Source organism: Pezoporus occidentalis, unplaced genomic scaffold (genome assembly GCF_034315485.1).
Source record: "Pezoporus occidentalis ecotype Australia unplaced genomic scaffold, CSIRO_AGI_Poc_V1 ctg121, whole genome shotgun sequence".
NCBI classification, from domain to species: Eukaryota; Metazoa; Chordata; class Aves; order Psittaciformes; family Psittacidae; genus Pezoporus; species Pezoporus occidentalis.
Window position 1 is genome coordinate 1,375,760 of NW_026913006.1, and position 12,263 is coordinate 1,388,022.

The 12,263-nt window shown below is 38.2% G+C and overlaps 1 protein-coding gene and 1 long non-coding RNA gene across 6 annotated transcripts in view; one reads left to right on the top strand and one right to left on the bottom strand.

The window, feature by feature from the left end:
• Positions 1-12,263, bottom strand: part of PRMT3 (protein arginine methyltransferase 3) — a 64,935-nt gene that overhangs the window by 41,581 nt on the left and 11,091 nt on the right. For all 5 annotated transcript variants that reach the window (XR_009962494.1, XM_062607278.1, XM_062607276.1 and 2 more), the window contains 3 exons: positions 10,896-10,965; positions 6,407-6,524; positions 2,546-2,645 (listed from right to left, as the gene is read on the bottom strand). Coding sequence is in view for 4 of the 5 variants with exons in the window: in XM_062607278.1 (XP_062463262.1) it covers positions 2,546-2,645; positions 6,407-6,524; positions 10,896-10,965 (288 nt within the window). In the remaining variant the exon portion in view is untranslated. The remainder of the gene's footprint in view (positions 1-2,545; positions 2,646-6,406; positions 6,525-10,895; positions 10,966-12,263) is intronic.
• Positions 1-12,263, top strand: part of LOC134157867 (uncharacterized) — a 281,636-nt gene that overhangs the window by 25,706 nt on the left and 243,667 nt on the right. The window lies entirely within an intron of this gene.

Genomic DNA, 12,263 nt, shown 5'->3' on the forward strand with positions numbered 1-12,263 from the left:
CTCTAAAGGACAAAAAAAAAAAAAAAAAAAGCAGCCTATAGTGCACTAAATGCAGTTTGTTTTCTGAACTGCAACTTTTCATATTTTTGTAAGAAAGAAAGAACACTGTTCCCACTAGAATTTTCCTACTAATCCATGCAGATTCTTTAAATAAAGAGCTAAAATCTGACATGCTCTTTTTTGTTCTCATGCTTCACATTTGCAACATTTTCAAGCACTTAGATTCAGATATTAACAAAACATTTCAGACTGGCCAGTATCATGTAGGGAAGGGAAAGAAAAAGCAAATTCGCACAAGAAAGCCAGACAAAGAGGAACCTTCATTTACACCCAGGCAATATAACGTTCTTTCTGGACAGTGCTGGAACAGTGCGTACACTGTCTGGCTATCAATCTTACTTCCACAGCATTGTTCTCTTTATCTCTGTATTGCAGCAACCTATAAAAATACTAACATTCCTAAATATTTAGAATAACTAATAAAGTGAAATGCACGTCTGTATAATTATATTACAAGGTCAATTAGCACACAAATGGCAAACATGGAACACTCAATACTTCATTTCTAACAAGAGCTGCTTTTGAAATCCTTTACTTCACCTCAGAGGCACTGACTTAAAACACGACTTAAGCTCTTCAGCAACCCAGCTGCTTTTAAAAGCAAATCTTGGGCTGCAGAATGAGAAATAACATTTTTGGGAACGTTATTCTTGGTGCACAACTGATTAGAAGTTGCCCTGAAAGAACTATAATTACATTTCTAGAAGTCACTATCCAGTCAGAAATTGCCAACTATAACAAACTATTTTTAAACCCGCAGCTCAAGCCAACGGCTTAAGCCTTCCTTGAAACTAGCACCTCAACACTAAATGAAGCTCATGTTTCAAATAAGGCTCATTACAGTAGTGGACAAAAAACTTTTGCAGCATTCCACCTCACTGAAATACGTAACACAAAAAACTCAGAGGAAAAAAAAACCCCAATCCATTCATTTCCACCTTTACCTGGAAGCTAGTTAAGACAGATATGGATCCTGGAACTAGATGAACCCAAACCATTCTATTATTCTGTGATCCACAGTGGACATGTGACCACTCTCCAAAAGGCTGCTGTATATAGTAGAAGAGACACATTCTGTAAAACAACTACAAAAAACCAAGTGATTTAGAATGTAAGTTTCCATCACTGATGTTCAACTTGAAGGACAAAAGAATTCTTCATTAAGTCCAAACAGTGGGAACCAGCATGAAAAAAGAACATGTTTTGAAGTGTTTTTTGAAGGTCTGCAACATGAGGAGACTATCAGGAGGAATATCAGAAGTCCTCAAAAAACATCACAAGGGGTGTATCCTACTGTATTTTTGATAGGGAACAGGCTTGATCAGTCACTACAAAGTTCAGCCTGGCACTGGGCCTTGCCACACAGATTTCTTCCTTAGAATCAATGGCAGGTAACAAGCACAACTGTCTAAAAGTCACAGAATCATAGAATCAACTAGGTTGGAAAAGACCTTTATGATCATCAAGTCCAACCTTTACCCCAGCACTGCCAAGTCCACCATTAAACCATGTCATAATTTGTGAACACCTCCAGGGACAGTGACTCCACCACTACACTGGGCAGCCAGTTCCAATGCCTGAACACCCTCTTGGTGAAGAAATTGTTCCCAATATCCAGTCTAAACCTCCCCGGTGCAGCTTGAGATAGTTTCCTCTTGTCCTATCACTTGTTACTTGGAAGAAGAGCCCAGCCACCTTCTGTCTCCATCATCCTTTCACGTGGTTGTACAGAGCGATAAGGTCCTCCCTGAGCCTTCTCTTCTCCAGACTAACCTCCCCCAGTTCCCTCAGCTACTCAGAATATGAAAGAAAACTAACAGGCAAACAGCTGAAATCCAATGGATTCCAGGAAATGGCCCATTTACACACTGCATTGACTGTTGGCCACCTCTTCATTATGTGCTCTTAAAATCAGTTACTCCATTTTTATACTCAAAAAACTGCACTGAATAGTAATGCTGTTTTCAAGCTCTAGATGTATTTGCACATTTCCCAGCGCGTATGCTCCTCACCTCCTTATCCCATTATCCACACAGTCATGACAGTCTTTAGCTGTCTTTGCAGACTAAAGGTATTTTACTCATCAGAATGATTGAGCTAGATGACTACTACAATATTTCTCCATTACTTTCACCTGAGCAGCTACAATAGTATTACTGAAGCATACAGTACTGTGTAGACAGGCATACTAACTACTACTTAACAGAAACTTACTGCTGTACCCAAAAGAGCTCAACTGTACTAACAGAACCTTGACTTGAAAGAGCATGAACAAAAGAGATCAAGAGTTGTACCCCAGTACCACATAATTCATACCATTATCCCTCCTCACATGCTGTCACGGACACTTGCAAGCATGATATATTTTTGGTTAAAAAAAATCTCATCACTTACAAGAATCATTTTTACATGAAGAAAAAAAAAAAAAAATTACAAGTTTTCCTAAAAATAATTATGTCCTGAAAGGAATATTCATGCATCTTACCATCCATTCAGATACTATCACATCCACTTTTTCCAACGGCAGATCTACTTCTTCGACTCTTCCTTTGACTAATGTAATGATATTTTCAAGTTTATTTAATCTGCAAGTCACAACATCAACAAATTAGTTTCCATTTCCAAGTCATTCTGTCAAGAGAGATAGAATGATGTCTGTATTTTGCCTTTCTCCCTCCAATAACTTTTTTAACTCTTCTCAGTTATATTTCAGAGGGAATGATTCCGAGTAGCCAAAAAACAGCAGCAGATTTAGTGCCAGGCAGAGGTGTCAGACAGTAGACGTGCATACCTCTAACATGGTGTGTGTAGAAATGTGTAAGCTTCAGAAATCAGAAAAATAGAGAAAAAGACAACTTAAAATTACACTTCTGTTCAGAGTCTCTTGTTCCCAGTTCTCCTTCTTTGACCCCTGTAGCCTATAGTAATTAGAGACTACTTATCACACTAGGATAGCAATGGAAGTTAACTTCCTTGCAAAGCTGTTTTGCACAACTTTTTTTTTTTAATTTATTTAAAACTAGCTGCAAAGTCACTGCAAGCAAACATTCCCTCTAGATCAGTATTACAGCTATTCCACAATAAAGGCATCCTTCCCACTGTGACTGGGGCCAAAATCATCTGCAATGTTCAGTAACTGCAGTCATCAGGTATAAAACCTCATATGCAAGTAAGGGTACCACCGTCCTGTGTAAAGAGGAAGGTACTGTGATATGACTACACCTTTTTAAACAAAAACTGCATGACAGTGAAATTACCAAATATGTAAATGCTTGAAATATAGTACTTTTTTCTTGGCAAACCATATTAGTCTGTCTTGCACATGTGTCTTGCACATACACAATATCACAATAGCTGTTCTTAGTGATGGCAGAAATGTATTTCCACCCAATAAATTTATTTTTCTATGGCAGTTCTTATCTCTGCCCCTTCCCTCCCTATCCTGATATCTTACTCACATTCTGTCTGGCTTTCAACAGAATGTTGAATGTGCAGACTGGTAATCACATTAAAAATTCAATCTAGAAGACAATGGGAAAACAACCAAAAATGAAGGGAGGCAAAGGAAAGGGTCAAAGGGCTACTTGAACATGTGGGCTGTTGGAAAGATCAATTAACCACTCTACATGAGACAGTTTTCTGATAGAAGAGTAGCACTTTATCACTAATATCATATTTAATGCAGTAAACAGAAGTAAACCCTGAAGTTCTAAGTGAGAAATAAAATGCTGAAGAGCTATCCCCCACAACCGTATTTCAAGAAGGACAAAAAGAGATTCCAAAAGAAGAAAAAATTGTTTCCTCAAAAAGAGGAAACAAATTAATTACATACTTGTTTTCAATTGCAAGGTATTAAAAATCCCCGAACAAACCTATGTAGTTTACACACTGCAGGAAAAACTGATCAGATGCTATATTTAGGAAGTATAATTCAACTTTCTATTCTACTATAACAGTGATGAATGACAAAAATCAACTCATTCAGTGTGCTGGAAATTTTATGAGCAGCCATTCACAGTAAGAAAAAGGCAAGTATTTAGTTACAGATAAGTTTATTGTGTAACTTTGGGAAATAATCATGTCACTCAGGCACTTACTCCAGTTCACTTATACACATGGGTTGCTAAGTTTCTAGTCATGAACATGCTAGGAATGATTCTGAATTCCGGAAGGCACAAAAGCTCTTTTGGGCACATGCTGGAATCACTGCAGAAGCACACTTCAATACAGAGTTTTAAGCTACACAGCTGTTTAGCATTCCAATAAATATTTATTACTGTTACAGGCTTGTCAGCTTTATTCCTTTAGGAAAAGGAGATTTAACAAAACAAATATAAATAATTTTGATATGAACAGAAGACTTTAATGTGAACTGAATCTTTTAAAGCAGAAGGCATCTATCAAGGTGTACCTTACACTGATAGTTCACTGTGTACTTCAAGTGGCAATTCATCACTCTTAATGGTTTAAGAGTTTTGATTTGTGGCTTTTCTTAAAGGCCTGCCTGTCTCCTCACCAAGTGGAGAGATTGGCTGATACACCAAGCTGGCTGATACTTCTATCCTCCTCTAAGTAATAACACATACAGGACTTTCTGTGCACTTGTCTGAAGGAATGAACAATCCTAAGATTGTCATCTAGTACATTAGAAATAAAACACTTTCACATTTGTGACTGTTCTAGAGATGTCACAGATTCCTGAGAAAAGTCCTCATTAGAGAACAAGTTCTTGTGCCAAAAGCATTTGAGTCTAAGTTGCACCTAACGCTTAACATGGTACTTTTCTTAAACAGGCATTTATTTAGCAGTATTACAGTATCCAAGCATGTGGTGTTGCATCTCGACTGTGAAGTGGTATCTAACCCAAAAATTCTACCAAGACAACGTTATTTCTGTGCAGCCTCACCTTAGATAAAAACTGTCACTTCCAAATTCTTCAGTATTTACTTGGACTTTCTTTTCTACAGCTGCTCTTACAAAAAACAACCACAACAAAAAGCAGTACATTTCTCAGCTATCAACAGTACCCATTTACACTTACCTTTCTGCTAACTCATGCTAGGAAATACTTTCTAAGTTTTCAGGTGCCACTGCTTCGTTTTTACATATACTCACAGTAACCCTTAACATCCTCTATAGGTGCATTAGTGAAATGCAGAGTGCATACACAAATCATCAGATGGGAAGAAAGCTGCCTAGACCATAAGGATTACAAGAAGTGAGCAAAGGAGTCCAAAATTTAACTGGTAGCCAAGTACCAGAGGTGTCCCTCAGGGTTCAGTGCTGTTTCTGATACCAACACTCTTACCAGTGACCTAACAGGACAGAATGCACCCTCAGCAAGTCTGTGGATAATGCTGAATTAGCAGACAGCACTTGATATGCTAGAGGGTAGGGCTGCTATTTAGGGGGACCTCAGCCTCAGTAGATAAGTGAATGACAGGAACCTCAGAGATCCAAAGGCAAAGGTGCAGACCTGCACCTGAGTGGGAATAACCCTGTGAAACAGTACAGATGGGTTCCTGCTGATCAGAAATCAGCTCTGCTAATTGTTCCTGCTCTGATAAGGGACCTGGTAAATAAATTGAACAGAAGTCAGCAGTGGACCCTTGTAGCAAAAGGAGTCTACTGTCAGATATGCAAGAGGGCAGCAGCATGTCAGGGAAAGTGAGCTTTCACCTCACCTCATTTTGATACTTGCAAAACTGCACCTGGAAGCACAGTGGCCAGCTGTGGGCTTCCAAGTACAAGAAAAACATTGACATATCAAAGCAAGTCCAGCGAAGGACATCAAGATGATGGGATGCTGGAGCACATGACACACAGGGAGAAGCTGAGAGAACTAGCTTTGTTCAGCCTGAAGAAGGGATGGTTAAGGGATGGCATTGTGATGTCTACCTCTGTTTAGAACAGTGAAGAGAAGACAGAGCCAACCAAGAGGTAACAGACAGATGGAAAAAAACAGAAGTTATGATTAGTTTAAAACAAAGAGTGAGGCTAGTCAAATGAGACACTTCCCACAGAAGTTTAGACAGAAGAGGCAGCTATCTTCTGAAGCTGAATCTAGGCCACTTATGACTCACTCTGACACAGGATAGACCAGACACACTCCCCACACTCCCCCAGGGCTCCTTCCACCCTATACTACTCCAAGACAGTTTACATGGCACTCAACATCTTTGATGGAAACAAACTTTTCTGAGTGACTCTGCAGGCTACATGCATGTGTATCTGTGCATGCTCTTAAAATGGGTTTGCATTTGGTTGGGTTGGTTTTTTCTGCTTGGTTGGTTTTAATAACTTTCTACAGCATTATTTACCATCCTTTTCTTGGAACTTTTCCTACCTAATGATGTCCATGGCCTGATAGATGATTTCAGATTGGTCAACTCCAATCACTTTCTTTGCACCTGCTTTGGCAGCAAACATGGAGAGTATTCCAGTTCCACAGCCAACATCCAAGACTACCTGAAATAAATAAACAGAGGTAAAAATAAACATCTTATTTCATGTCTTCCTACATCAGTGAGATACCATACTCTAACAGAAGGAACACAAGGTAGCATCAAGTCTTACTACATTCAAACTAAATGATCTTCAAAGGTCCCTTCCAACCCAAACCATTCCATGATTCTATGATTCAGAGATACCCAAATGAAACTGCAGTTCTCACTCCACACCCTCCCCTGCCTTTTACAGATAGACAATGAAGCAGACTAGTTCCAGCTGCAGATTCATTCAGTCACATGGGAAACTATCACAAGCAATTATTTGGGTAGTAACTGAAAGGTTACATGACAGGAAAAAAAAGGAAATTATAACCTGAACAATTTTAATCAGTGAATCACTAACAATCATCAGCATTCTTACTGCTGGACTTCTACTTAATATAGTTACACATTACTAATGTGTTAAAAAATTCTAAGCACTAAACCCCAAAATGTTCTGAAATATGAAAATCAGTTTCCTGAATACAATGTAGTCACTCATATTACGCATAGCATTTAAGCATTAACAGAATCAGAACTGTGAAGACAGACTTTTCCTATACAAGATACCTAAACAAGAGAGTAAGCAAAACTTACTAGAAGACTTCCAAGATGAAAACATTGAGTCAGAATTACTAGAAGACTTCTAAGATGAAAACATTGAGTCAGAATTACTAGTCATAAAAATAGTTCATTGGAAACAAAAAATTTATTTCACTGCCTCTCCTTAGCACAGCATCCAGTAAAAGGTGCCCTCACAGCTTATTACATTAATTTTTTTTTCCGAAGAACTCATCAAATCATTCCCACTCTTGAGAATTATAACCCCATTTTACAAAATATATCAATGCAGTAATACACCCTTCTGACCAACTTTCTAGCTTATGAGCTATTGAGCGTTTGCTTGCTTTGGCACAACAAAAACATGCATGCACACTTTTAAATTCCACCTGACAAATAATATCTAAATAAGTACTTGAAGGCTCTACACACAAGGTCTGCTTACCTTCCCTTGTGTCTCTATGTTCTGATGCTGGATACAGAACAATGATTCTGAAGCCAACATGAATAAAAATAGCTGTTTATCCTTGGCAGCACAGTATAAGTAAGCTTCTGCAGTGGTGTCCTGGGAAGCAATGACCGAAGAGTTGACCTGCCTTGATAGAGCAACTTACAATTTGGAATCAGACTAAAAAAAAATATGATTTTTTTTATAGCACCGTGTTTAGGGGCTGGTCATGAAAGTTGTGGACAGACTTATTTGTTCCACTTTGCAGCTACATTCCAATAGGAGTCAATTTTACAACTCATTCACAAGTTACATATGCATATGTAATGGCTACAGAAATCCATAGGCTGAAGTCTCCTGTAGCCAGGAATAGAAGGTAAAAATTCATGTTTCAGCAGCTGCTGAAATCTCACACCCTTTAGCATCATCTATTCTAACACTTTACCCGTGGCAGTTAAAAAAACTGGTGAGCCTCGAAAGCTAGAAATCAGAGCCAAATATAAACCTAGGTTAAAGAATGATCTTGATGTACAGTTGCATGAAGAGAGCAATCACCACAAATTGGAAAAAAAAAACAAAACAGACACCGTTCTGGACAGCTGCCCTGGTCACTTAAAATCATGGAACTCATCTGGCCTTAGGCAGGGGATAGGAGTGAAGAAAAAGGCACAGGAGAGAAAATACACAACCTGGAACACATCTGAGGAATGGAAAGACAAGCAGAATGATCATCAATTAGCCTAAGGACAAGGGTCTATGGCTAATGGATTCTTGCAGTGATCACATATGGCCTCCCACCAGAGATCTGGAGCAGCCTGGACTGGCCATTTGACTATAATGTAGCTCAGTACAGCACTACACCCTTCCCTATAGTCTAAAAAAGGTTATATTCTACTTTTAGTAACAGAAAAAAAATATTTCAAATTCACAAAAAAAGGAGGTTGGGTATTTCCACCAATTAAATTAATCCCAGCTATGAACTTTTAGTAGGAACAATGTATAAAAACTGGCTCTTTCCCCACCAATAGGGCATTGATGCCTGCCTAGACTTCTGTAACAAAAAATAAGCACAGCAGTAGTGCTTTTCTAACCAATTCTTTTTGCACTAAAAAACAGTCTTGCTTTAAAATGGATCACATTTCCTTTTATTGAGTAAGGCCATCTCAACCACTCCTGCTAGGTAGGTAACCTGAATTGTCCTATTCTCATCTCAAGTACATTTGACAGGAAGAAAATAAAGACAGCAAGCAAGATATATTCAAGGTTTGGCAATCACTTTTGAAAACCGAGAGAACAAATTGGCTGGTTCTGAATAAAGTATGGATAATAAGCAGCCCTAGATATTCTGTTATCATCTATCACCATGCAATTACACCTCTTTGGGATACTGCAGATTTGTTTCCAAAGCTAGTATGACCAATGGACCTCTTTGAACAAGCTCTTCCCAACCCACCACACAAGCGTCCTTTCAGAAAGACAAAAACCATTGTTTTCTAGGGAGGAATACCATATGGAACTTCTAGGAAATACAGTATCAGACTTTTCCTCACTTTTTTTTTAATTGACATCAAATGTTAAGGGAAGAGAGCCAATTTCCTCAAGTTGGAAGCTTCACTCATTCATTCACTCAGTTCTGAGAGCATTGTACAATACATAAATTAAGCAACCCATCTTAACAGTTCCTTCAGAATTCTGTAACAACTGTCACTTCAAAGCTAGATCGCTGAAAAAAAATCCCATATATTCTCCATTACAGCATATCAAGTTGGAGCAACTCCAGAGGAGGCCATGAGGATTATAAGGGGCTGGCGCACCTCTTAGACAGGCTGAGAAAGTTGGAGCTGTTCAGCCTGCAGAAGAGAAGCTGTGTAGAGACCACATAACAGCCTTCCAGTACCTGAAGGAGCTGGAGAGGGATTCTTCATCAGGGACTGTAGCAAAGGACAAGTGGTGAAGGGTTTAAAATTGAACAGGTGAAGTTCAGGTTAGATATAAGATAGATAATAGATTCCTTGTGAGGGTGGTGAAGCACTGGCACAGGTTGCCCAGAGAAGTGGTAAATGTTCCATCCTGGAACTAGATGATCTTAAGAAATTAAGTGGGTCACTGGTCACCTAGATGGAAGCTGTTGGGAACTCTAAGCAATTGAGAATTTTTTTTTTATTCAGCCTCAACACACTAATACATTATGAATTTGAGGTGATGTTGATCAGAACAGCTGTAAAAATGCCAAGTTCAGAAATCAGTTTCCATGTGTTTCCACACGTTCCATGTAACTTGAGATCAGCCTCACACTGTAAAAGCCTGCATTTACCAATTTTAGGGGCATCTGAAACTGAATTTCTCCCACAAAAATTTTCCTTCTTTTATTGATCTTTCTGCTGTAGTGGATGTGCTGCCAACCTGCGCTGTCACCTGCATCTTTTAAGCAGCTGACAGCATAGCGTTCTTCCATTACTTGTTCTATCATTACAACTAAAGAGAAATGTTTAGTAGAAACAGGCTTGTGACATGGATTGAAGCAAAAAAGGAAGAAAACTATTTTCCTTACAATTTTTCTGCTGGAATTGCTGACAGAAAACTGAGGTAAGACAAAGAGCATGCACTATCTACCTATTCCATACAAAGAGTATGCACTATCTACCTTGGAATACCTCCCTTCTAGGACAAAACCGCATCTAGCACTATTCCCAGATAACTCCTGAGGAATTATCAGATGGGTGCACTTTTATTACTTCCACAACTACTGTGAAGCCTTATGACTTACTAATAAAGTCTCAATCAACCCCAAAATAAAAATCAAAAATGACTGTCTTCCATAAACCTAGACATCCTAGTTTCACATTAAGAAATATCCATATGCAGCTTAAGAATGCTGAGCACCAAGTAGAGGAAAACTAATCCAGAAGAGAAGGTTGCTCACTGTAACTCAAATCACAACAAACTCAGAGTTCTAATTACACAGTGCTTCTAAAATGTTTGTACTATATCAGGCACAAATTTGTGCTTTACTACTAGCAAAGAGGCCCTCTAAGGTAGATCCCATTTAATATACTGGACAGGAAAGGCTCAGCTTAACTCCACCAACATAATTAATGAACACCTCGACATGGCACACAGAGCACTGACAACAGTGATCAGCACTTCTGTTATCAGCACTTTGCACCCTCCAGCAGCTGAATAGAACTCTGCCACCTCATAAAGCCAGAGGACATAAAATCAAATCTTGTCAGTGCAGTATTCCATTCCCAAAGCTAAGAAGTAGCCAAACCGAGGGATTTCTACCACTTAAAAAATAATAAAGAGCAGAAATTATTGTATTTGCAGAGCTATTCCACCTACCTTGTCCTTGAAGATATGTGGGTTCTGGTAGATAAAGTCACGATAGCTTTCTGTACGCACTTTATCCTATAATTTAAAGAATAAAGAGGGTTCACTTTTTCTACCGAGGCACAGCATGTTGTTCAAAAATGATGAAAATCTTGCTTTCCAACTTGGCCTGAAGCTGTTTTGTGGCTACTGTACTTACAAGGGCTCTGCAATCACACTTCTCATACAATATTTTTCCAGAGTTTATTTTCCTTGCAAATAAGCCAGCTGAGCTGCTGGGGGAAAAGTAAGAAATTGGTTTACAGTTTCCCAGCCTGCTGTGTTTGATTTTGTTTCAAAGTTATTAATACCTCTCCACCACTTTTCCAGGAAGAGCACTAATAGAGTGGCAATACTGCATCAACTTTACAGAACCACCTTCTATACAATGGTAAAAACTGGAGTCATGAGCTCATACAATGATCTGTTTCATTTTATTTTCTGACAATCCTACAACACACAGATTCTTTAAAAAAAGGAAAAAGTTATGGATCAGATTAACCTTTTTTTATTTCTGAGCAAACTGTAAATTAGCAAACCTTATGCCAGCTAGTAATTGAAACTGTACATTCTATGAAAGCCCAGTACAATAAATAAATAAATTTAACTGTAATACAACCCAAGAAACTGGAATGTTTTCAAGCATAAAACTAAACATTTACAGTACCTTGGTATATGAAAGCTAGCAGCATAGCTCAATGCAAGGTAACCTATTAAAACATTGATTTAATATGCATCAGCAGGTACACAAATTGACAGCCAACTATAAGGTTTGAAATTGTTGTTGCAGTTCAACTGTTCTAGCTAAGAAAAATTTTAAGCTATTTTCACCTAGTAGAGACATATCCATAAATAATACTGAAGTGTAAAATCCATCTGCTTATACTTAATATTTTTTTCTACTATAGCAGGTAAGAATTTTCACAATCAATACAGAAACAAAAGGAATTTCCTCTAGGAAGAAAGAACAAAGTCTATTTCATTAGAAAAACAAGATCCAAAACAGAGACTAAGAACAAAGGAAGTGTTCATAAAAAATCTGGAGACTAGCCAAATTATTCTAAGGCTTGAAAAGCCTAAAATCCCGTCTTATGTTTGGGAGGAGTATCTTATATACATACATAGGCCAAAGAAACACTTAGGAATTATTTTAGAAAACAGTACTTGAAAATTATACCTAATTAACATCAATAAAAAAGTGTGATCCTTGAAACTGGTTTCCTGTGAGAATGTATTTGGAGCAAGTATTTTTAGCAGTTCACCTCTACCGCAGTATGTAAGAGGATTTACTGAAGCAATCAAAAAAAGTCTAGGAAAAATAAAATAAAATCAGAACA